The sequence below is a fragment of the Bos mutus genome, chromosome 2 (assembly GCF_027580195.1).
Source record: "Bos mutus isolate GX-2022 chromosome 2, NWIPB_WYAK_1.1, whole genome shotgun sequence".
Taxonomy (NCBI): Eukaryota; Metazoa; Chordata; class Mammalia; order Artiodactyla; family Bovidae; genus Bos; species Bos mutus.
Window position 1 is genome coordinate 68,215,288 of NC_091618.1, and position 27,985 is coordinate 68,243,272.

At 36.3% G+C, this 27,985-nt stretch overlaps 1 protein-coding gene across 1 annotated transcript in view; it reads right to left on the bottom strand.

Moving 5' to 3' along the window:
- The window catches only part of DPP10 (dipeptidyl peptidase like 10), an 800,722-nt gene that overhangs the window by 116,893 nt on the left and 655,844 nt on the right, over nt 1–27,985 (bottom strand). The window contains exons 8-10 of the mRNA XM_005898074.2: nt 18,453–18,573; nt 8,000–8,154; nt 402–499 (exon numbers count right to left, since the gene is read on the bottom strand). Of these exons, the coding sequence (XP_005898136.1) occupies nt 402–499; nt 8,000–8,154; nt 18,453–18,573 (374 nt within the window). The remainder of the gene's footprint in view (nt 1–401; nt 500–7,999; nt 8,155–18,452; nt 18,574–27,985) is intronic.

The following is a 27,985-nucleotide window of genomic DNA, read 5'->3' on the forward strand; positions in this document are numbered from 1 at the left end:
ACAGGGAAAAAGTTGGAATAGCACACACATTTTAGGAAGATGGTACTCTTTTAAGGAGAGACATTTAAAAATATGGAGCAGTTATTTTCAGGAAGAAAATTCAATAGAAAATTATCCTTTGCCCCCATCTCTCTCACACATGTCTCCTGCTGAAGATCTAATTCTTGCTATCAATATATGTAGTCATTTTGTGGTGCTGGTAATCACCTTAAAACTCTAAATTCTTCCTGGGAACAAGAAGAGATTCAGAATGAGTTCATTCTTACACTAATGGAGGCAACCTCAGTTTTATTTTCAAGTGAATTTGTTGAGCTGATCACATCTCTCTCCAAATGCCGACAAAATGATCATTGGAGTTAATAGATCTATTTTCTGGTAAAAGTGAAATTGAAATTACATACCTTGATTTAAAGCTATCTGGTGGCATGAGTTCCAAAGTATGAGTTGGTCCATATAGGTTTACAACATATAATTTGATTGTTGGGTTCACTTGACCTGCCTTTGAGAAAATGAAAGTTGCAATGCAAATATATTAAGCATTGGAATATATTGAGAAAGAAAGAAAATGCATTTTGATTCTTTTGCAATTTTGTGTTAGAATGGGAAAAACGTTTAATTTCTCTGGAGTAGAAATGATTTTAAATTCAACAACTTGATTGCTTTCAATTGTTTTTGTAGATTGCTGCTTCTCAAGCATTTTAGTCAGACAATTAAAGGTGATAGAAAATCATGATGACTTTATTCATTAGGCAGAACTACTGTGTTCTTCCCCTAGAATGACACTAGAATGGCTGGCTTTACAAAACAACTCACACTATAGGATATGAAATGCAAAGGGAAGAGAGCTTGGTTAATTTAAAAGTAAGAAGAGGGAGAAGAAAGAAAAAGAAAACATACCAAATCCTGGTGCTTAAAATTCCACAATACCTAATCTACTCCATACATTAGTCATCACAGGCTTTCTTTTAAATTATAATGAATACTAAAATGAGGTATAAATTCCCTTAGGATGTAGTATGGAGCAGATTGCCCTCACTATGCACCTAGCTTGAAGACTAGAAAGACAGTGGTAAGAAACTGTAATTTGAGTCTATCAAACCAAAATTTGTGAAATAGTAACTAGGCTGTATAGCAGTTAGTATGTTTCTGGCTCCTCATGTGTGTTAAAGCACCACATGCATTATCTTATTGTATGTTCCTACTACAGTCCTAAGATCTATTTAAAACCATTTCCCAGATGGAGAAGCTAAGGAAATTGTTCAAGGGGAAGCATCCAATAACTAAGGGAGCCAGTATTTAACCCCAGGATGCTCTTAACTGCTCTAGTTATGCTTCAGTTCATTCCTAGGCAATCATCATCTAAGTTTTTAAAATATACTGTGAACTTTTAGGGAGCAGACCTGGGAACTTAAATCAATGTATCGCAAGTACGTTGGATGAATGAATGAAAGAATGTTTGTGTGAATAAATAATAGAATCAACTGACTACTTGTAGCTCAATGTGTTTCTAAAAAACACATCACCATCATTGTGGTCTAGCTGCTTTGTGAAGAGAAGACCACGTGAGATATACAAAGGACAAGGAAATTAAAAGTGAGCTGAATTAAAAGACCTGGTAAAAACCAAAGGAGAATAATAGCGCTGATTTAAAGATAATGAAGATTCACATTCAAGGAATTGGTACTAACAAAATCCAGAATTAAATTAGGACCAGAAGCAACATGATGTGTTCCACCAACAATCAGTAATAGCTCCTCAAGAATATCTTGTTAACTTATTAAAAATAAGGAGCATGGAGGGGAGGGAGGAGGGATGAATAGATGAAGAAACATGATTTGTAGAGCAGAGAAAAATACTCTGTATCTTTCATTACACATCTGTCCAAATTCATAGAATACATGAACCAAGGTTGAACCATAATGCAAACTCTGGACTTCGGGTGATTACAATGTGTCAATGGGGTTTCATCAGTTGTATCAAAACCACTAGTGGGGGATGTTGAGTGGCAAAAGGGGTTATATAGGGCACAAATATTTTCCTTCCCCTCAAGTTTGTTGTGAATCTTAAACTGCTCTGAAAAAAGACAGTCTTCATTTAAAAAAACTGACTAGTACATCTGTGGAAGTGTATCACACACAAGTCAGGAGTTTGATCCAAAGAAAGGAGTCTGGAAAAGCTTTCATTTTAGAAATGTGGTGACCATAAACAGAGATTATGAAAATGGTTCATATGATAAAGGCCTTCCTGGAAAATAAGCAATGAACTTGCCTCACAGAGAAGCCTCTGGTGCCAAATTTTGTAAAGCTTTTTATTCTGAAACGCTCCAGTGCCTAGGTTCCTCTGTCTTGAGCAATATACCCTTCTTCCTCCCTTAGTAACTTTTTCACATCACTTTTGTTTTAATTAAACTGCCATGTTCTGCCCTGAAAGTATTGGTCTTTCTCTGTATTTTTTGAGTCTAATAATTTCTTTAGCTTGATCAAATATGCTAAAATTTAGGGTGGGGACACAGTATTTTGCAACGTCATTCAAAATGCTGTTCATTAGCCAGCAGAATAAATGAGAATTTTATAAACACAAATTCATGGCCCCAACTGGACCTATATTCATACTCAGAATAAGAATCTTGGGGTGTGGATCTAAGAACCTGGCCTTTAACAAGATTTCTGGATAATTATAATTAGTATGCAAATGTTAACAAAATACTTATATATTAATATGTGCATATCTACATATAGATACATATTCCTGCTCAGCAGTTATTAAAGGTGAACTTTCATGAAAATCATCCAGAGGTCCTGGAAAGCTTATTAAACCTATGATTGCTGAGCTCCACCTGCAGCATTTCTAATGTCTGGATGGGATGTGAGAATTTGCACTTCAAATAATTTCCCAGATGTGGCTGATACTGCTAGTAAAAGGGCTACATTTTGAGAACTGGTTCAGTTTACAAATCAGAGAAGTCTGGGTTCAAATTTTGACTGTTATTTACTGGATATGGACATTGGATAGGACATGAAAGATTCTGAAGTATTATTTTATTTGATTATCAAAAATGAGACAATGTTTTTCTGAGAATATGTCACAGAAGTTTTGAGTCAAAATAGATTTTGTTTCTGTGGAAAACAACCATCTCATACTTTTGTTATATGGACTAACAAAAATGATGATTTACAAAGGTGCCCAAAATAGTATACATTTACTTAAATAACTAACTCATGAATTAAATATAATGGTTAGACACTGATTTTTCTAGTTTTTTTTACTCTGTTTATATTTTTTAATCTTTCAGTAAACTGATTAAAGACAATGACAAATTACATTAAATCTGATCAGTTTTTGTGAACTCATCAATGATGCATAATTCTATGACATACTTTGTTGAAAATATACATGGTAATTACCATATATTAAGGCAGGTTTTTTTTTTTTTTTCTGATCTATAAGACTGTAAGGATAACTGGTATTCCAGTTAGCTTCCATGTGGCCAAAACCAAACATTAAGCTGTTTCTAAAATTCAGCTGTTTAGAATTCTATAATCTCAATTTGATTTCTTTCCATGGAGTTTTGAAATTAAGTGCACATTGCAAATTCACTTGTACCTTTTAATATTTGAATTGCTTCAATAGTTTGCAAATTAGAGGATTCATCTATTGGGCTTTTATAGTTAATTTGCTACAAAGACTGAAAATCCACAGAATCCTCCCTCTATGATTCTGAAACACAAGCCTCAATAATAATTAACCTTATTTTACTGGCAACCAAATTGTCATTAAACGAGATAATGTTTTAATTAAGAAGATTAACCTGAGGTTATTAAGATATAATTGTGTATCTTTTTTGTGCTGAATTGCTAATGATAGGGTATTTTATGAGTTCTGAATCATGCTGAATTAAGTAAAATACAAATATATTTGTTTAGTGTAAGTATTTCATTAGAAATCTGACCACATTGGGTATTTGCTGCACTCATTTTAATCTAGTTTAATTTGAAGCACAATTTAGTGTGAATTCTATGCGTTACTGAAAAGTCTAAAGGACAACTTTTTGAAAGTTTATTGCATAAGTAAAAGCAAATCAAAATAACATATTTGTTAGTGGAAAAATTAACAAACATTTCTTTTTAAACCAGAGTAGAAAATAATGAGATTTTGAAAATTCCAGTAATAGACTCAAAATGATACTGAAGTTTATTCTGAGAACAGGATGAAAACCCAAAACTAGTTTCTTCGAGCTCTGTTGCCTTAAGTATCTGCAGATATTTCTAGTGACAACCACCTGAGGACTTGGAACTCTTTCTCTTTGGCCACTATATGTCTTGTCTTTATTTTTAATACTCCTTAACCGTGGTTATGGAGAAGGCAATGGCACCCTACTCCAGTACTCTTGCCTGGAAAATCCCATGGACGGAGGAGCCTGGTAGGCTGCAGTCCATGGGGTCGCTAAGAGTCGGACACGACTGAACAACTTCACTTTGACTTTTCACTTTCATGCATTGGAGAAGGAAATGTCAACCCACTCCAGTATTCTTGCCTAGAGAATCCCAGGGATGGGGGAGCCTTGTGGGCTGCCGTCTATGGGGTCTCACAGAGTTGGACATGACTGAAGCGACTTAGCAGCAGCAGCAGCAATGGTAGTTATGAATACACTCAGGACCTTTATTATGTAACACACATCATGCATTAGATATGAGGCTTTCCAGGTGGTGCTAGTGGTCAAGAATCTGCCTGCCAATGCAGGAGATGCAAGAAGCACAGGTTGATCCCCTGGAGATATATTGTTTATTACATATATAGCATATGTGGGGCTTCTCTGGTGGCTCAGTGGTAAATAATCCACTGTAAGACAGGAGATGTGGATTTGATCCCTGGGTCGGGAAGATCCCCTGGAGGAGGGTATGGCAACTCATTCCAGTATTCTTGTCTGTAGAATCCCAAGGGCAGAGGAGCCTGTTGGGCTACAGTCTGCTGGGTCACATACAGTTGGACAGAACCAGAGCGACTGAGCACACACACGTAACATGTTTGATGCTGTCTATGAAAGTTACTCATACAGAGCTGAGTCATTTGTACTTAATGGAGCCACCAGAGCTCCACATCTATTAGTTAACTTGACAAGGAGATATTTTGATTCTAGCTACATCTTCTGAGATACAAGTTAACCTCTGGTAGTTTTACAGAGAGAGAGACAGAATCAATAAATTTGAGTTATTTCTCTGTTCTCAAAATAACTATGACTTTTATAAAAGGACATAGCCTTTTAGAGCCTTATTTTGCCCATTTGTAAACCAGAGGCAATTGTGAAGAGGGCCAAATAAAGAAAAAAAGTGAAATGTCTCTATGAAAATATATAGCATATTATTAGCATACATGATTTACCCAATTAATACATAAACATTATTTTTATTTTATGCCTACTTACTATTAAAAAATATTAATTAAATGATAACATAAATAACAATACATTGTCTAGGTTTGTCAACACAGAATCTTCTGATTTACTGCTAACTTATTTAGATTTTCTCAAATGTTTTTATATTTCCATTTGTTTGCCACAGACAATAAAATTTTAAGGCCTAGGAGTGTCCAAGTTCAAGCACCAAGTCTGTAACAGAGAAGGCAACTTGACGATGCAGCTATGACATATGGCTTTTCTGTGAATCCTAAAATCCCCACTTCTCTTGGGAAATTAATTACAGAAAGTGGCCCCTTCCCCAGATTTGACTTTATGCCCTTCATGTAGTGCACACTGAACATCCTGAGTGACTGTCCTGCCTATTGACATGTTGTTTCCACAACAAAGACCTATTATTCATTTTGTATTTACATGGTCAGGTGAACTTTCATTATAAGTAAATCCAATGGGATGAGAATCTATTTCAGAAGTCTTTTCACTTTTTTTCTGGTAAAAATAAAGGTGCAGGTATGTTATACTGGCATAAGCTGTCATCCATAAAATATGGGTAAATCCACAACTGGAGAAGACATAAAGATTTTACATGAAGTACCATAAAAACGTCTTGGGAGATATAATTATTTTGTTGCTAGGTCAAACTGCCATATTTTCCTGAGGAGCGTTGAGTATATGTGTTTTCAGATCTATGCCCAGAAAATGGCCTAAAAATGATATTTCAGAATGGTGGAATCAGATTCTTCTCAATCCTGCTGCCTTCCATAGCTGCCAGTCAGTCACACTGATATTACAGCCTACCGGAAGGAAGATGGGATGGGGAGAGAGAAAGCACAGACTCTCCATGAGCAAATAGTCTTCTCATCCCTCTTAATATTCACTCCTTTCCTTCCTCCTGTCCCCAGGAGTCTTGTGGATGACAGGAATATCAGCAGTCACCTCCCCTTCCTACCGTCCACACCTTCATTGCAGAAGTAAAGAATGCATGTGATGCATAATTTTTCCAGTACTCTGCATAGCAGTTAAGGTAATGCATACATTTAAAGGTACAATCTATTGTACTTTGTAAACACAAAGTACAACTCACTAAAGAAATGGCTTAAAAACAGCTTCTAAATAAAATCAACAGCCACCTCTTACCTCCTTAAGAGTTAAAATGTGTAAACTGGAATTTAAAAGTTTTCTATAAGACTTCTTTACATGACTAATGTCTAGGGCTACCTCACTTTTTCTTTTTTTTTTGTAAACATGGGGAAAATTAGCTTTAAAGCAAGAATGAGATTAATTAAAAATGACATATAAGAGAAAAGCCAATACACTCCAGATGTTTCTGCAGCCTGCTTTCAGAGGCCTTACCCAACACTTAAAAGTAGCTTTGCTGAATAAAAATATACCAAGAGACTCAAAAGGCAAATTGATTTATGACCTTGTTACTGAGCATATACTCTGTGGTTGACCAAGGCTGACTTCAGGGTATCAGAAGAAGAGCGGGATTTTTCTAAACCTCCATGCTGAATATGACTTCTTTCTAGTTTCATGAAAGATGCAAAGGTTGGAGATGGAAATGGCAACCCACTCCATATTCTTGCCTGGAAAATCCCATGGACGGAGGAGCCTGGTAGGCTACAGTCCATGAAGTAGCAAGGAGTAGGACACGACTGAGCAACTTTACATCACATTAAAATATTTAAACACTTTTGAAGAAAAATACTTATAATAAATTTTCATCATGAGAACTCACTATCACTCCTTAAAAAGATATCCATTATTTGTTCTTCAGTATCAGTTTGTTTTCACAGAGGATATGGCAAGAATGGATTGGTGGAGTCAGGGCCTGTGGACTTAGCGTTAGGAATAAGAGAAATTGTGCTACTCATAGAAAAAATAGTTTTGCTATCTGGCCAAGAGTTCCATATTCACTTCACACAATACAACAATTCCAGCTATTCCAGCTATGCCTGACTATGGCTCTGCCCAGCATTTTATAAAGTATGTTCCAGAGTATGCTCTGCCAAAAGAATACTGATGTTAATATTAACACTAATAAATTCTCTAGGCTTAGTCTATTCTTTATTGGTGATTCTTTATGTTTAGTCTATTCCTTACTGGAGATCCTTTATGCTTAGTCTACTTTTTATGAGATTTATAATACACATTAGCATACAGTATATTAACTGCTCTGAGAAATCATCTGAAAAAAACTAGATGTTTTTATTAACTGAGAATTCCCAGCTTATTTGACTGTGATAAACAACTCACAGAATATACCTTGGAGAAACCTTTGCCTTGGCATCAGTGCTGACTTGTTTTCTCACTCTCTTTTTAACTGTGAAAGTGAGAGATAAAGACTGAGAGCATCAAAGGGAAAGAAATGAAGCAGAAGCTCCTGCAATCTTGAATCATCTTCACCTGTGCCTATGCAAACACAGTGGATAGACTATCGCGTGCTCTTAAAATTGTAAGTCTGTCGACAAGTAAGGGGGTTTCTTTAATTCTCCCAAGACAACTTGTTTCTGAACCAAGAATGCTATTGATCAACTCACTGGTGCAGAGAGAAGGGGAACAAACTAGCATTCCCACAGGACTTACCTTAGGATATGGATACTGCTTTCCTTTGGGATACAAAGCTCCAGTAAACCGAGGGATAACCATGTTAGGCACCAAGGAATCATTTATCATTAGGAAGGCGAGCCTTTCTCCATCTGGTGACCACCAGTGGGCGATGTGAGAATGCAGAAGTTCCTCTAGAATAAATGAGTGTTAGTTTGAAACCAACTGTAGATGTGGGCTCATTGACCCACAAATGTCTGTCCTTGAAATCTCCATTGTACATAAATATTTTCTACACAGTGTGGTGGACTTGATTCAATTTCATGGAGAATTCTCTATTTTCAGGTTACCCTTTCAGTCTCAGGAAAACCAGAGGCAAAGGAAGGAAAGAAGAAAGCAGTGAAGTTAGGATTTTGTGGATTGCCAGCAATTTGAACAGAGGTGAAAGTACAATGGAAGTAAAAGGAATAAGAAGAGGAGAAGAGTAGTTGAAGACTGAAATAAGACACTAATCATATCTGTGTCATCATTCATATTTGCATTCAGTCACATTTCCATCCTCTTATCATCAAACTAGTTGAATACCCTGCAGATTAAACTATTTTAAACTCTAAGGAAATAAAAATATACTACATACCTTTTGTGTGACCCAAGATCCACTATCCACATTAATATATCTGATTTCTTGCCCAGGAAATTAACTTGTATGAACTCTATCAAAAGAGCTCCCATGCACTCTAGAGTATGGCCATTCTGGTCCTTTGGCAAGACATTATAAGAAGACGAGTGAAATGGCTATATGCATTCCCTTGACTATGACCTGTAATATCACCCAAGACTTGCTGTGTATGTTAAATGATGCTACTCTCCCATCAATGCAGCCTCATCTACACAATTTTCTCCTTTTGTATCTGATAATGGCTCACTTCTGTTACCATAGAGGTCATCATTGCCTGGCTGCTATTAGTCTAGATTATAGTTCTGCTATTTATCTTTTTGTAAATAAACCCCTTTCAAATTATTGAATATGCTAACTCTTTTCCTTTTAAGACCCAGAAAAGAGAGCTTCAAATTTAGATTCTGAGACTAGGTTGGAGATGTATCTGTATCTATCTACATCTATATGTTGATGTTAATCTATATCTGTCTATCTATATGTATATCTTTTATGTGATAATAAAATTTCTTGGGGGAACTGGAGCATAGATAGTCCATAGTGAGGTTTGGAATCACAAATAATCAATTGTCACTGGTGATGACATAGGATGAAATGCAGCTAGAGAGGAAAAGTGTTGGAAGGACAAGTGGTTGTGACACTCAGCTGTTGCAGCAAGGGCAACTGTAAAGACTGTGAGTTTTTACGAGACCTCAGAGGGATTACATAGAGATAAACAGAAATTGAAATCATGACCACTAAATCAAGAAAACACGAAAGGTAGCCATAACAACTCTGGTATTCCTCTCTTCTGTGGTGAGAGGTCCCACATCTGATGGAAGGGCAGATGTGGCTGAGGCTCAGTATTGCAGAGCTGAATCACAAACTATGGGTTTTAGAGCTGAGAGCAGTACTGGGGAAGTATTTGGAGTTGACACAGTATAAGAATGCTTAGGTAGATGTGTGCAGCACACTCAATGCTTTTTGGACCAGTCTCATGAATAATCAGTTTGACAATGGAATGTTGGCTAAAGATTTTGAACCTCAAAATTTCCACAAATCTTCTTGCTGACTGAGGCAACCTCTATCCAAGGGAGCTAGACCTGCTCTGCATAAAGGCAGAGTATAAAATGAATTCCTGTAAAGCTTATGAGTTGGCATCCCTAGGGAAGAGTAGGATATCTCTTATCAAGTGAGAGAAGATTTATTTGGATTGTATTTCTTTAAAAGTTTAGAGGGCCTACACTTAATTTCTAACATAATTCCACAGTGATAAGAGAACAGACTCTGTACGATTTCAATATCTTTAGACCATGAAATTTTTGCATCTTGTTTTATGTTCCTGGATATGTTCCACTGTCCCTTGGTTTAGTCTATGGGAACTTGAATAGATTTTGTATGCTGCTATTGTGTGAAAATTATATAAACCTTAAGTATGTTGAATTAGTTCATAGTGCTTTTTCACATCTATTATATCCTTCTACTTTTCTGTCTTTCATTCTATTAATTTTTGAGAGCTTGATATTGAAACTCCAACTAAAAATCTTAGTTTATTGACTTAAAATTAATTGCTATATATAGTGGAACTATATAACCTTGTTCTGTATTTTCTTCTGTAAATGTGTCATCATATTTGCATAATTTTAAAAATTTTAAAAAAATGTGTAGAGGTCCTGGACTCAGGATTTTGAAGAACATAAACCATATTCACACATGTTGGCCAGTTTTTCTCCCAGGTTCCCTGGTGACTCAGATGGTAAAGAATCTGCCTGCAATGCAGGAGACCCAGGTTCAATCCCTGGTTCAGGAAGGTCCCTAGAGAAGGAAATGGCGATACATTCCAGTATTTTTCCCTGGAGAATTTCATGGACAGAGGAGCCTGGCAGCTACAATCCATGGGGTCACAAAGAGGCAGACATGACTGACCAACTTTCACTTCACTTAAACCTGTAAAGCTGCCAGTTCTGAGTAGAACCTGAGCAGGAGAAGGTTGTGTACCATATCAGGGCCATGGTACAACCTTCCATACCATCTTCACCTTGTGACCCAGAGATATGATGGTGATATAAGCATCCATGGCAAACTGATTTTGTGTGCAACTCCTGACAATTACCATATGACTGTTGAACCACAGGCATTACAAGGTTTACAGAAAGGCCATTTTCTCCTGTGCTGATAAATATTCCCCAATTCAAAGGCAGCTCTCTATTGAGCTATGGTAAGCCTGACCATGGGATGCCAAGTGACGATGCAACCAAACTACCAGTTATGAACTGATTTCTATCTGATTCAGTGGCCACAAAACTAAACATATACAGCTATATTCCACTATAAGATAGAAGGGGTTTATATAGAACTAGACCAGAACATATAGGTGAACTCTATATACAGGCATCCTCTACTTTATCCTCTTTCTTCTATTTCACATCTGTGCCTCAGGGTGTGTTTTCTAACATAAACTGGCAGAGGAGGAATAAATGCAAGCCTGGTTTATGGGCAGGTTTGCATGATGTACTTCAGCACATTGGAATTAGACAGGCTCTGCTTCCCTTGTGGCACAGCTGGTATAGAATTTGCCTGCAATGCAGGAGGCCTGGGTTCGATCCCTGGGTTGGGAAGATCCCCTGGAGAAGAGAAAGGCTACCCACTCCAGTACTCTGGCCTAGAGAAGTCCATGGGGTTGCAAAGAGTCAGACACGACTGAGAAACTTTCACTTCACTGTACTATAATCTGATTCAGGAGTGATATTAAAAGACTATAACAAACATAAACTCCCCCAGCTGGAAGGCTTTTGAACAAGATATATATTTTCCACTTCTTGTGGAAGGAGACTTGGATTAAAGCATGGGGCCATCCAGACTTCTGCACAGGAACTAATAAAAGAGTCCACCTGGTCAGGGATAGAGAAAAGTAAAATTACAGAATTAGTGACAGGAAGTCTAGGGAAAGGTAAGTGTATGGACTTGTCAGAAGGTGTAAAAATATAAACATTTGAAGATACTAGTGTCCAGCTTAATGTCGATCAGAGCATATCCATAGCAGAGGAGGTTCTTAATGATCCAATCACAGTATGGCCACCAAGTGCATGTCAGTGCGCCACCATGACCTGTCAATAATAGTGATCATTAATAAACTCTTCACATGCCATTATTTACCAGAAGACCCAGTTGACTACCTGATGACAGGTGGACTACATGGAAACTCTTCCATGAAGAAGGGGTAGCACTGCTCTTACAGAGATAGACACATGGTCTAGGTACGGTTGTGCATTTGCTGACTTTACTCCTATCAGTTCCGCTCTTCATGGGTTTACAGAATAACTTATCCATTGCCACAATAACTCACACTATGCCACCTCCAAACAGTAACTATTTATAGCAAAAAGAGGGGCAATGGGCTCAAATGGGATTCACTGATTTCATCATGTCCCTCATTAGCTGTACATACCTGGCTTGACAGAAGAGTAAAACAGCCGGCCCTATCTCAATTTTGACACTATTTGTTTGAAAATATTCCTGAAGTTGGGATGTTATCCTACAGATATTAGTGTCCTACTTAATGTCCACTTGAGTACATCCACAGCAGAGGAGGCTCTGTGTTCCTCCTGAATTACTAGGAAGCATAGGTCTAGGTTAAGGGGTAAAAGTGTAATGTTCTCTTTCACTATCACACCAGTAATCCATTGGGCACATTCTGTTTCTTATTTTCATGATAATACGCTTGGTGGGTTTAGAAATCCTCATGCCCAAAGGAGGATTGCCTCAACAAGGAACAAAGCCATAATTCTGTTCCTTTGAATTGAAAACTGAAATTTCTCTCTGACCATTCTGGGCTCAGTATGACTGGGGGCAAAAAAACTGACAGAAAAAATAGTCACTGTGCTGGGTCCAAGGATTAATCTCATTGCCAGGAAGATAATGTGCCTTTACTATAAAAAAAAAAAAGACAAGGAAGAATCTATTTGGAATTTAGCAGATTCACAAGTATTCTCTGGTATAATTCCATCTAATTTTCCAATTCTACATTTCCATACTGCAATTTCCATTTTAATGGAAAACTAAAATGGTTGCAACCTAATTAAGAAGAGGAAGCAAAGGAATAAGATTCATCAGGAATAAAGTCTTGGTTTGATGCACCAGGTAAATAGCCTGTCTATTCTAAATGCTGGCAGAAGATAAAGGGGAAAAAGAATGAATAGTTGAAGGTGTTTTGATTACCAATTAAAGTCTTACGATAAGTTTTTTTTTTTTTCTTAATAGGGGCATTTACCCCTAAATATTCTATGAAGAACACAAGTATTTGTCTGTAGCTATCAATTTCATACAGGAATATTACTGGACTAATATTACTCTACAATGAAACAGTACCAGATGGGACTTTGCATGCTCTTATTTTGACACCACAACCTTTTCACTGGAAAAGAATATTCCCATGGTGTCTAGTCTAAGTATGGCCAATATGAAACCAGGCAAATCAAATAAAGAGAAAAGAAGTTAGTACATGGCATTTATTCCTTTGGTTCCCACCCATGAAGTCATGTAGGTCTGGCTCTGTTCCTCAACCAAAGCTTACTGCTTCTAGAACTGTGAAAATCACACATTTCCCTCCTTCTAGGTCCTAGTAACAGCTGCCACACCTCTTCAGATTTTAATGGCTGAATTATTACTAGTCCCAGGTTGGATATTCCTTGTCATTTTTAAATGGCTCCTTCACAGATAAAGCTGAATACTATTTTGATAGTGACTTTTTATTTTTTCCAGTAGTGATCCTGACACTGATTTACTTAAGTAACTTAAAATTCAGATGAGGAGACATGAGTCATCCACATAACACACTGAAGAAAAAACATGCTAAATGACAATTGAGTGTTTAACCTTAAGTCTTATGAGACTTGTAGGTACAGAGAGATAGTGTGTTGCCCAAAATCAACACTCAGGGTTTCTAAGAAACAGGTACTGTCCTGGGTGCTGAAGTATGTATGATGCTGCTGCTGCTGCTGCTAAGTCGCTTCAGTCGTGTCGGACTCTGTGCGACCCCATGGACTGCAGCCCACCAGGCTCCTGGTCCCTGGGATTCTCCAGGCAAGAATGAAGTATGTATACACAAGTACTTTCCAAGAAAAGAAGGTCTCCAATTTGAGGGCATTATTCAATAGAAACTAGACACTATCTGCTCTTATTTATTTTAGAGTGACTTACGCCCAAAGTTTCTCCTCACAAAAATGCCAAAATAGCAAAATAGTACAAAGAGTTATGTGATTTCCTTCAGGTATAAAAATAAAGCTAACCAAATAGAAAGGAGATAAATGAAAAAATCTTTAATATGAATTTGTTTAAAAGTCCTCTTGGACAAGGCAGTTCTTTAATTGCAACTCAGAGGGACTTTTACTCATGGATTTAAACTTCCTGTAATTATATCATACTATTTACAAACAATGAATTTTACAAATCGCATCCCATTCCGTTTCATTGTCTCTATTATACTGATTTAGCAAATCTCACTGCAGAGCAGATGGAGTTTTCAACACATGTTGTTTTATATCACAAACACTTAAAAATATAGCCTAAACACAAAGCATTCACTGAAAACTAACTCATATATGATCATAGGGTTCAGATTAACATTTCTGAAAAGTAAGCTGATTTTATCCATTTGAGTTTATGCATTTACATAGGATTTCCTGAGGATGTTACTGACCTGTGATTTGTGGTTGAGTTTTCCCCTTACTGTTTGTATCTTACTGTCAACTTTTTGAAAGTATTGTCTATGTTCAAAACCTCTTGCTTCCCATTTACACTTCCATCCACTGAGATCTTGCTTATGGCACCACCAATTGGCTGATTTTGCTCTTATCAAATTCTGATAGCAAATCCAACAGCAACTTTGGAATCCTTAGCTGTTTTGACCTTGGATTTAGCATCATTGTTTACCATATCTTCCTCTGGCTTCCATGGCTGCATCTCTAATTAATTTTCCTTTTATCTGTCACAGTTCAGTTTTACTGGGATTTAGTAAAAACTCAGTAACTATTTTTTGAATCAATTAATGGGTAAATGTGATTCCCTGTATCTATGAAAAGGTACAAGTGAAATGAATATAGGCATTTCACATTGTTCTTACCAAATAACAAAAAATTAACAATCCTAGTTTGTTGACAAGGATATTGTTTATCTTGAAATTTTTTTTAGTCTCATTTCTTTATTTTTGTCATTCTTAGAGTTCAGTGCAAAAACTCTTTCTTCTATAAAACCCCTCTATATTCCCCAACCCATCAGAATTAACTCTACTTATGCATATATTTAATATGATGACATATATTTCTATTAGAAGACACTTGCTTCTTGGAAGGAAAGCTATGATATACCTAGACAACATATTAAAAAGCAAAGACATCACTTTGCCAACAAAGGTCTGTATAGTCAAAGCTATAATCTTTCCAGCAGTCATGTATGTATGTGAGAGTTGGACCATAAAGAAGGCTGAGAGCCAAAGAATTGATGTTTTCAAATTGTGGTGCTGGAGAAGACTCTTGAGAGTGCCTTGCACAGCAAGGAGATCAAACCAGTCAGTCCTTAAGGAAATCAACCTTGAATATCCATTGAAAGGACTGATGCTGAAGCTGACGCTCCAATACTTTGGCCACCTAATACAAAGACCTGACTCATTGGAAAAGACCCTGATGCTGGGAAAGACTGAAGGCAAAAGAAGAGGGAGGGAGAGGATAAGGTGGTTGGATAGCATCAATGATTTAATAGATACAAACTTGGGCAAACTCTGGGATATAGTGAGGGACAGGGAGACCTGCTGTGCTGCAGTCCATGGGGTCACAAAGAGTTGGATGCGACTTAGTGACTGAACAACAATAGTTCTATTTCTATTTACCATGCTCCAGATGGTTCATTATATAATAGCTGTTTACAGTCTTTCACTTCACTAAGTTGGAAATATCCAAAACATACAGGCTCATATTCCTCATGATATTGCTCTCAGATAATGCCTGGCAGATATCTGTGCTCAATAACTGTTGAATTGAATTTCAAAGAAGGATTACTTTAAAATATGAGATTCTAAAATATATTTGTAAACCATGTAGGCATATTAGTTCCATTATTCTATACATTCAAATAATAGAACTTAAGTCATTTTTTGTTTCTATTTAACAGATTCAATACTTCATAGAAACTTTCAAATTTGTAAACTTGGCAACTGTGAACTCTACCTTTTTAAACAAAACATTGATCTGATATTTTATTTTGTTAAATATGTCAATTTATATGAATAAGGTTTGAGGTGCGTTGTGTAAATTATATTTAAAATGTTTCATTTTTAGCACAAAGTTCTATTTTTCTTCTGAACTTCACCAACTTTTTAAAACACATTGTATTTTATTTGCTTTTACTTTCCTTAGGAATTGAATAATACTAGACATGGAAACAATTGCACTTTTAAAAGACTTTTAAAGACTCTACTTTAGTGACAGTGGTTGGAAGCAACAGCTACACTCACACATTGGCCTGGCCCTAAAAAATTAAGTCCTAAAAAATTAATGCACTTAAAATTTGCCTTAAAACATTTCATTATCTTTAATGTGATTCTTCCAAACTTTTTTTTCCTGTAATTATAGAAGGTACATTTCGATTAAAAAAAAAAAAAGTAAGTGGAAATGGTACATGTTACTTCCTGGGTTTCCCCCCCACACACTAATTCATATTGTAGTTGCTTTCTGGAAAGTAATAAAAAAGAAATTTCCACACTAGAGTAAGACACACATACTATTAAAAATCATGCATGCTCAGTTGCCAGTTGTGTCTGACTGTTTGCAACCCCATGGACTGTAGCCCACCAGGCTCCTCTGTCCATGGGATTCTCCAGGCAAGAATACTAGAGTGGGTTGCAATTTCCTCCTCCAGGAGATCGTCTCAACCCAGGGATCAAACCAGTGTCTTCTGCACTGCAGGCAGATTCTTTACCACTGAGTCACCTGGGAAGCTCCCATTAAAGATCACATGCATTCCTAACAGAAAGTACTATATTTTCACAAGCATACTGAAGGGAAAAGAGAGGGTCTGGATTCTGGGAGCTGATGGCACATTGGACAACTAAAATAATAGTTTAGTTCAATTGCTCAGTCGTGTCTGACTGAGTAATAGTAAGTTATATTATATTATTATTATTATATTATTAAGGTCCATGTGGGACTCTTGAAGCATAGATTGAGGATGGCAGGCAAAATGTTGAGGGAAAACTCAATGACATCTGAATTGCCTAGATCCCTCTGCCAGACCTTAATACAGATTCCCTTGGTAGGGTCCCTTCTCTTGGAAATGAAGCAAGAGTTGAGGTAAGTCCATGGACAGTAGGGTTCAGAGTCTGGTTGATGAAACAGACCAGAGAAATCTAACACCTTGTGTCCATAATGCATATCATCCTTTGGAGAACACTGAAAGGCCTTCCACTGTAACAGAAAGAGTAGCCCAGGATGAAGAACTGGCTTTGAAGACACACATTCAAGCCCCAGCTCTGCCCTCATGAAGCTGAGGTCATGCCCAAGAAACCTATCCTCCTTGAGTCTTGGTTTCTTCAGTAAATAATACACTAGGATTGTAAGAATTAACTCACACAGCATATCTGAAATTTCCTAGTATATGTAGAATATATGACCAAAGGTGTAACTTTAATTTGAATAGCAAAAACCATAATTTTCCCATTTTCCTGTTTTTTGGAAAGTGTCCGACCTACTGTGTAGTCTTGAAAGTTTTTGTTACCCATTGGTCCTGCCTTTACCCAACACATTTTTCAGTTTCAGCCCCAATATATAGGTTTCTATTCTCTAATTAAGAAAGTAGCTCTATTTCTCAAATAATGGTCTTTGATTTATCTCCTTACAATTTCCTCAAATATGTAATTCCATAAACTTCATGAAGCTTTCCCTAAAAGACAGAGGCCTGAATCATCTTGATCAATGGTCAATTCAGTACACTGTACATTAAGTTTACTCCCAGTTAATTCAAAATTTCTTCTGTGTAAAGGATCCTACTTTGTCACCCAGTGAGCATACCAGCACACTGTGAAGCACCAGTGTTCCCACTAAATTATTCCTCTTCTGCTGAGTCAGTGTTCCTTCTGAATGTCTGCTCACTGTGTCTGCTACCACCATATTTACTAGTGATCCAACCAGAAGTCGAAGAATCATTCCTGACTTCTTCAACTCATTGCATCCTTTTAAACATTAAGATCTACCTATTTGACCGCCTCATCAATTTTAGAATCTTCTTTCCTTTTTACTGCTTTAACCCTAGTCCTATTGCTCATTCTCTTTTGATAGAACATAGGAAAAGACTTCTGGTTGTTCAATGGTTCTTTTTGCTATTCAATTCCGCCTTACACGGTAGCTAAAATGATCTATTTATGAGGAAGATCTAATCTTGGCACTTCATTGCTTGAAAAGCTGTATAAGTTTCCCCATTTAATAGTGGAAAAATAATTGAAATCCCAGATTATTTTTAAGGTTACTGCCTCTTGGTTCTTGATGACTTCCTTTTTCTCAAATTTTATGCCTCAATAATACCATGCATAAGATCTATTTAACCTGAACAATATGTATGTGTATTAATATATATAAATATATATGTATGTCTCAAACATGGAATCATGTAAATCATAACCAGTCAAAATATGAGCAATACAAAGATATGAAAGCATGAAGGCAATTTTGAAAGGAAATGAGGAGAAGAAATAGTGTTCTAAGTATTGCTCCAGAATGAACAGATTTTTCTTATAGATTATATAAAAATATGTCATTTGTATGATTTTGAAGCTAAATCTATTCAACTCACCTTCATATAACCAGTCAGCAATTCCATTAAAAATAATTCCTTCTTTTCCAGAAGATGTCAGTCGCAATGAACTACTCTTTATATCAGGCTGATAGTAGATATTATTTTCAAAAATGTAAATCTGTATCAGGAAACATGCAAATAAACCAAAAATATTAGGAAACATTTTTTTACACTTTCATATTGCAGAATATTAGCTGAATAACTAAGTATTTCATTACTTATTTCCTTTTAATTTGTTTTTATTTAATGCATATTTTTCATTGCTTTCAGTTATTAATGGCTGTTTCTTTCCCTATCATATCAATACCCAGTTATGATTTAGAAATTACATGGTACTAGGTATTGAAGCTTCTAAATCCACATTTTCAACAACAATGTTTCATCTACTTAATAATCTTTTTCTCATAGTACAAAGTTGATTTAGGTTTGAGGTAATATTTTGCATACACTAATATGTATATACACTAATCACACAGTAGTGTCAGATTCTTTGTGATCTCAAGGACTGTAACCCGTGAGGCTCCTCTGTCCAAGAGTACTGGAGTGGGTTTTCATTTCCTTCTCCAAGGATCTTCCCTACCCAGGGATGGAAGCTGGGTCTCCTGCATTGCAGGCAGATTGTTTACCAACTGAGCTACTAGGGAAGCTACTATTTTGCATACTTAAGAGATTAACCCTGGAGAAGGAAATGGCCACCCACTCCAGTACTCTTGCCTGGAGAATTCCAGGGAGAGAGGAGCCTGGTAGGCTACATGGGTTCACAAAGAGTCGGATATGACTGAGTGACTTTCACTTTTTCAAGAGATGGATAACCATACTAGATACAATTTTGGTAACAGCAAACTTCAAGAAAAACTACAAGTTGGGGTCTTTTATCAAAAAAAAAATAAATTGGTGATTTATTTAATCATGATAAATGAAATAATATTTAGAAAATCTCTCTCATTCTATCCAGTTCAACTCACAGATCTATTGATGAAAAGAAACAATGACAAGATTCCTTCAAATTGTAAAGTGGAACACATCTCCTTATGCTCCAAACTTCCCTGGTAATTCCTTCTTAAATAGGGCAGCAGTAATAATAACCTTGTGCTTGAGGATTCAGGAAGGAATTTTAATATGAAAACATTACAGATTCTTCCAAAACATTGAAAGTCTTTCAATAATATCAACATCATCATTAACAACAACAGCAATCCCAACAAAGGAACATCAGTGGAAATTTAACAATATCTATCCACACTTAAATGTATGTCTTTACTAGAGATAATTCAGGATAAAATTACCTATAATTCAGTTTAAAATATTTTTAGTGCAAAACATTTCAAACTGTTGGCCTATGTGATGATATAACTATCACAGAACTATGTTTCATCCACATGTTTGGGGGAGTAGAATATTGTTCAGGAAAGGTCAACTGCTATTTAGATTGACATTCTTCTAAGAAGGTGAAAGACGGCCTAGTCTCTGTGTGTTCCAGCATGCTGTAGGATCATTACGATTGTAGATAGGGCAAACAAAAGAACATCTGAAATAATTGTCTAGAGATCCTAGATTTTAATACTTGATGTGCACAATGATGAAGGCAATCTTAATAACCAGAATATTTTATTGATATTCTACTTTGATTCCGGTGAGCAAGCATTTAACAGTAAGTGTATTTAGTTAGGGTTTCCCTGGTGGCTCAGACTAAATCCACCACTACCTGTTGTTTATACTACAGGTGAGTATGCCAAGATAAGAATAAGAATTGTTGCCATTGGGGGTGGGGGGGAGGATGGAAGGAATAGATGTTTAAACATGTGTTTTATAATCAGGCAGCCTAAATTTAAAATCCAGATAAGTTTAATAATTTGCTTAAGCTTTCAAAATTTCAATCCTCTCTTTTATAAGATGTGGGTGTCTCACACCTACTTTAGAGAGTTGATATGAAGAAGAAACGAGATGAATGTAGAACATATAACACATGTAGCCATTACTAGAAGCAAGGCTGACTTTATCCAAGATAATTTGGTTCAACATCTTACACTTTTGCAGGCATTGCAGATTCTAAATCAAATTAAAACCTTTAGGGCTATGCTTCAGCTGATGAATAAATTAACACAAATTTTGACTGTTAGGATAATTATATTATGTTGACTACGTATTACGAATAGTTATAGCATTAGTGTTAGTACTATTAGGAGGAGAGCAAAAGAGTGATATCCACTGCTTTCACTTCATTTAGAAAGTTTTAAGTGATAAGAATATAAGAAATAAGCTTATTATTAAGGCATATGGGTCACACTTTGGCAAAAGTTTGAGAACTATATCTCAGGTAACTTAAAACTGGATGGAAGTTGTTTTTTATGACTTTAGCAACATCTCATTACTGAGAAATAACATTAACTTTATTATAGTCATCTAAAGGTTAACCTTTACATAAACACATACTACCTCCTTTGCCTTTCACAAACAGTATATGACATAGACACACAAAATCATTTTTAGGTGGAGGGAATCCTCTTTTTGTACCAGAATCTTCTATCAGTACTTGTAAGTAAATAGAAATTCACATTATCCACACCCAGACTATATAAGCACATGTGACTATTGTCAAAAGTAAGGGTGATTTAACCCAACATAATATTGCTCCAAATTCTCAGCTTTTTGAAGACAACAAACTCTAAGTCAAAATAATTAATAAAAACTCCATGATTTCAGCAGATGTATAAATTATCCAAAACCATTGACCAGTAATTACATTTATATTTGAAGAACAGATTGGATGATATTCAAAATCCATATAAAATTGACATCTGCTTCAATGTAAAAGAACAAGCAATATGGAATTAGAATTTTAATACCATTTGCTAGAAGCTGCAATACCAAGGGATGTCCCTAATATCTTTTATCTGTGGAGAAAAATTAGTGGCTGGCTTTATAAAATTCTAAACCTTTTAAAATTACCAAAGTGTTTTCCTTGAATTATATTAGTTTCAAATAACAATCACAAACTCTCATCACTATCTTAGCAATATAAGAGCTGTAAATACTCCCAGGTACTACTTGGGCCCACTGATGAAACTAAACTGGATCCAAATGACAATAATCAAGGGCTGTGACTAGATTTAAACCACATTGAAAATATGACAAATACTAATGTCATTTATCCTAATACTATTGATTAAATTATCATATTTTTTATGCCTTTGATCAATTCTTTCAATAAGCCCCCTAAATAGCTGTTGTTCAGTCGCTCAGTTGTGTCTGACTCTGTGACCCCATGGACTGCAGCATGCCAGGATTCCCTGCCCTTCACCATCTCCAAGAGTTTGCTCAGACTTACGTCCGTTGAGTCAGTGATGTCTATTTGACCAGTTAACTTTTCAGTTAATAGAGCAAGCCAATTGTCCAGTTCTTCAAAATCTATGGTCTTAATACATTTACAAAATAATTCAAAATTGGTAAAGTCACCACAAAAGCAACAGGAATACAGTTGAAATGTTAGGTGTGGAATCATGACAAAATGAGAAGTATGCAATAAATGACCCAAGAAATTATTCTAATCAAAACATTAATTGATATTACTCATCACCAAGTGATTAAACACAATATGTGTCATTGTAGTGCAGGAGTCTTTAAGAGCTGATTTTCAATTTTCTACCTTCTCTTCCCCACTGCCACAACCCCAGTAATGCTTCAGTGATGGCTGCCCCAGATGCTAGGATTTCTGGATAAAGAAGTATGGAATAAATTCCTTCCCCTTCCCAGCCACATTGTGATGGACATATGGCAAGAAATGAACACCTAAAGTTCATTTAAAGTTAAAAGTCATTAAGATTTTGAGTTTGAGAACAACTGCGATGTAAATTACCCTACTGTGGCTGATTTAATCCAAGACAATGCCTACTACAAACTTGTAAGAGCCGACTGTTACAAACTTTCAGTCAATTTAATTGAAAAAGAACATCAGAATAAAACAGAAATATAACTGAATGTTACACCTATTTTAGCTGAAATATTACTGAAAAGCTATCCCACCTTCACTGATTTTAATTATTTTTATGATAATTTTAAATGAGAAAACTAGATCATTCAAAAAATTCCCATGTGTTGTACTGGTTTAAGAGAATTTATAATTATAACCAAGTTGGGATATGATGGGGGTAGCCTTCTACTGTTGCTTGCTTTCTGGGAAAAATGTTGGAATTAATAAAATATCCTAGAGAACACATATATATGTTCCATATAAGTAAAATAAATTACTCAAGCTCTTAAAAGCCAATTTGTAATTTGTTGTTAGAAAGAACTCTAGGTAAGTATGCCTGAGTTATAAAAAAAAAATAATGTGTAGTCCTTGTCTCCAAGGAGATTACAAATTTATGTGAGAGACAGGTAGGCAAACTTCTAAAACCCAAAGGAGGAAAAACACATATTATAGGGCTTAGCCATGAGCATCAGGAGTCAGTGTGGGGGAATTGGTTCATACAGACTTTTAAAGATTACTGAGTTTAAATTGTGTCATTAAGGGCAAACAGTGATTCCATAGGATTGGGAAAGTGGAGAGGAAGAAACTCCAGGCTGAGGGAACAGAATGAGCTAAAGCCAAAACTGGACAACTATGGAAATGTTAAGGAGAACAGTTCTGTAAGATTCAAATATATTTCTATACACCTGTGGTTGCTCTAAAAGTTAAGACGGTGCCAAATCATAGAATAACTTGAATACTAGACCAAAGTTTAAACTCTCCTTTTTTGGTAATTGACAGCATTAAGTTGTTTATAAACAGTTGAGTGATTAGGAGGTTACTCAGGAAAATGCTGTGCTGTGTTTAGTTGCTCAATAGTCTTGACTCTTTGCAACCCCATGGACTGTACCCTTCCAGGCTTCTCTGTCCATGAGGATTCTCTAGGCAAGAATGCTGGAGTGGGTTGCCATGCCCTCCTCCAGGGGATCTTCCCAACATAGGAATCGAAACAGGGTCTCCTGCATGGCAGGCAAATTCTTTACCAGCTGAATTACCCTGGAAGCCCTACTTAGGAAAATAATTTTTGGCAATGAAAGAATGTAAAGGGGAAATGAGAGACTGTAAAGGGGAAATGGTAGATGATAATTCAAATATTCTGCTTAATAGGGATGATAACTGTCAAATGGATGACAAATGACATCATATGACAAATTGTCAACAGATAACTTCCTGCTTATGTCTAAGATGTTGGCAAATTCTAGTGCCAATATTTAGTATGTCTCACTTGCATCCTGTTATGTTTCATTTTCCAGAGTCAACTCTTGAATCTTTTAACACTAGTTTCATACCCTTCAAATTATAGGCAATTCTTATCTTTTGCCCTGACCTAAGAGAATGTGGAGAAGGAAATGGCAACCCATTCCAGTACTCTTGCCTGGAAAATCCCATGGACGGAGGAGCCTGGTGGGTTGCAGTCCATGGGGTCTCGAAGAGTCGGACATGACTGAGCAACTTCACTTTCACTTTTCACTTTCATGCATTGGAGAAGGAAATGGCAACCCGCTCCAGTGTTCTTGCCTGGAGAATCCCAGGGACGGAGGAGCCTGGTGGGCTGCCGTCTATGGGGTCCCACAGAGTTGGACACGACTGAAGCGACTTAGCAGCAGCAGCAGCAAGAGAATGTGAACATTCACCAAACCATATCCTTGGCTCCTTTTGGCTCCTGGCCTATTAACCATTCTCAAAATTGATTATACTTCCTGGTCCAATAGTAGCTCCAAAACTTGTGTGGAATCTTTGCTTTTTGCTTGGTCAAGAATAGATTTAATTTTTAAACATGCAAGTTTATCAGTTTCTTAAATAATTTATATTGGAGTAAATTAAATATGTGATATTAAAGTGAATTTAATGTAATACTATTTTGGAATTAAATGACACAAAAATATTTTGAGTGATATGAAGTCACTATTAGAGACAGATGTTATCATTTTTCAAAAAATAAAAAACTTTTGTCATAGAGACACTACTAAATCACATAATTATGTACATATCACTTTTTATCAGTTAGACAGCTTGAACCATACATATCTTTGAGCTATACCAAAGAAGTTAGATTTACAAAAGGCAGAGGTACCATAAATCAAATTGCCAACATCCGTTGAATCATCAAAAAAGCAAGAGAGTTCCAGAAAAAAATCTACTTCTGCTTTATTGACTACATCAAAGTCTTTGACTGTGTGGATAACAACAAACTGGAAAATTCTTCAAGAGATGGGAATACCAGGCCACCTGACCTGTCTCCTGAGAAATCTGTATGCAGGTCAAGAAGCAACCTGGACATAGAACAACAGACTGGTTCCAAAACGGGAAAGGAGTATGTCAAGGCTATATATTGTCACCATCCTTATTTAACTTATATGTAGCATATATCATGCGAAAGGCTGGGCTGGAGGAAGCACTAGCTAGAATCAAGATTACTGGGAGAAATATCAATAACCTCATATACGCAGGTTACACTACCCTTATGGCAGAAAGTAAGGAAGAACTAAAGAGCCTTTTGATGAAAGTGAAAGAGGAGAGTGAAAAAGTTGGCTTAAAACTCAACATTCAGAAAACTAAGATCATGGCATCTGGTCCCATCACTTCATGGCAAATAGATGGGGAAACAGTGGAAACAGTATCCGACTTTATTTTTGGGGGCTCCAAAATCACTGCAGATAGTGACTGCAGCCATGAAATTAAAAGACACTTGGTCCTTGGAAGAAAAACTATGACCAATGTAGACAGCATATTTAAAAACAGAGACATTACTTTGCCAACAAAGGTCCATCTAGTCAAAGCTATGATTTTTCCAGTAATCATGTATTGGTGTGAGAGTTGGACTATAAAGAAATCTAAGTGCAAAGAATTGATGCTTTTGAACTGTGGTGTTGGGGAAGACTCTTAGGAATCCCTTGGACTGCAGGAGATCAAACCTGTCCATCCTAAAGGAAATCAGTCCTGAATATTCATTGGAAGGACTGATGCTGAAGCTGAAATTCCAATACTTTGGCCACCTGATGCAAAAAACTGACTCACTGGAAGAGAACCTGATACTGGGAAAGACTGAAGGCAGGAGGAAAAGGGGACAACAGAGGATGAGATGGATGATTAGATGGTATCACCGACTCGAAGGACATGAATTTGAGCAAGTTCTGAGAGTTGGTGATGGATAGGGAAGCCTGGTTTGCTGCAGTCCATGGGGTCTCAAAGAGTTGGACATGACTGAGTAACTGAACTGCGCTGAACAGAAGTTAAGAACCCTACCCAGGTGGAAGGTGGTGACCATATGCTGACCACAAGCACATAAAACCCAGAATGTTTGGAACCAGAAAGTTGATGATTCTGATTCTTGAAAGATCACCCTGTTACCTTTACACAACCAATCAGAAGAAAGTCCACAAGCTGCAACAACACCCTCACCCCAAATATTGCCTTCAAAAACTGTTCCCTGAAAACTATCAGGGAGTTCTGGTCTTTTGAGGATTAGCAGCCAATTCTATTTGCTTGGCATCCTATAAATAAATGCTATACTTTCCTTCCCAACAATTCAGTGTCAGTAGATTGGCTTTGCTGTGTGGTGGGTCAGCAAACACATTTGGTTTGGTAACACTAGCAAAGAGCAAAATTTGATTTCTGATATATGAATGATGTCTGTTTTTACTCTGGGCGCTGTGAAAATGGGATTGTTCACACGAATCAAGTCTGCATATTTGCTGCATATTTTCTTAAACAAAGAAAAAGAAAAAAAATGCAGAATTTTTATTAGTAATCATTATTCATTGAAAATGCTACCATAAAAATGATCAATATTTTACTGAAAGCCACAGTGTATCATTCAACTTTATAAAAATTGTTTCTTTTATTTGCCAGTATGTAGTAAATTCTGAGTGCCCATTTATGTAATGCAAAGTAAAGCTATGAGCACAAGTTAAAGTTTGATTACCTCTGACATTTTGGCTTTGAATAAATCTGTCTGTCGTTTATAGAATACTGCTTTCGTTTCTCTGCAGAAGCATCTCTGGGATAGAATAACTCACTCAAATCATTCATGTCACTTTTGCACCAGTACCTGACATTCTAGAGATAGAATCACTATCAGAGAACTCTCATCCCTTGACATTTGCAATTATTCACATGAGGAAGCCCTTTCAAAGAGTTCTTATTTCTTAAAACTTTTATAGAACATTACACATTCTCAAAGAAGTGAAATATATCCCTTTGTCTTAGATTCATAATTAGGCAAGTCACTCCTCAGTTCCAAAGCACTTTTATTCATGTTTGTTTTTTTTTTTTTTAGGAGAAAAATGGATACCAGATAAAGTTAGCAAACTGTCACTGAAAACCAACTCCATCAATGATATGTAACAAAAGACTATCTCTTGGCTGCATCAGTCCCTAAAACTCATTTAAAGTAAGAGAAGACTGTATGATAAATTGATTTTTTTGGAAATTGCTGAAAAATCAATTAAAAATACTTAATAAACTGGGATCCATTGAAGACAGTCAACATTATTACAATATTTTAAAAAATTCTTAATGTGCTGATTTATATGCATCAGAATGATAAAGAATTGTATTATCTAGTCATTGTGGATTCATTTCTTCCTCTACTCTAGTTTATTTTTTATTGTTCTTTCACCATTCCATCTTCTTGTCATATTACCCTTTTTCTAGTCCTTCATTATATATCAAATATGTATCTGGAATTGTTTATATGCTAGACACTGTGCTAAGTTTTGAGGACAAAAAGCAAGATCTTATGATATAATGTTCCACTCCTATACAAGCATACACAAATTATTGTAGATGTGGCCAGTAAAGAAAAGTAAAACCAAATGTATGAAGATATGAATTTAGTGAGAAACGCTACTGCCGAATATGTGTCATGGTAGTAGAACTTGAAAGTGAAAGTGAAGTCGCTCATTCGTGTCTGACTCTTTGCAACCCCATGGACTGTAGCCTATCAGGCTCCTCTGTCAATGGAAAATAAAAATAAAAGGAAAAGTGTAGAAAGTGGGATTTCTATTAGAGAGACATGAGATTAAATCCTGGTAGGTTCTTTGTACAACTGATGTAGCTGCCAGTTGCAGGATCATAATCATATTTTCCTGTGGCATTGCAAACAAATTTTCCTAAAAAAATCCTATATTCAACAATGACTGACCACTCATGGCTTCTGTTCATTTCTCCTTCCTGGAATTCCAGCTTTTTCATTGATTCTGAGAGCTTTCAGAAACCTATTTAATGAATTCATTTTGGGTTGAAATGAATGTGAGTCCACATCTATTGCTTTCTTCCAGGAATCCTAATTTCCAGGTAACACATGACAGCTTAACAGTTAAGCCCTCATGGGTAAGAAAGCCCTTCACTGTCGGTTATGCTGAGAGCATGCTGAATTAACCCCTCTTTATTTCCAGTTCTCATCCATCCCAGGATTCACAAAAAAGCAGGCTGTATATACACTTTATTCACTGATATTAAATCACTTTGATTTTACTTTTCTATTGTAACTCCTTGTATTTCAAATGGAGAATCCAAA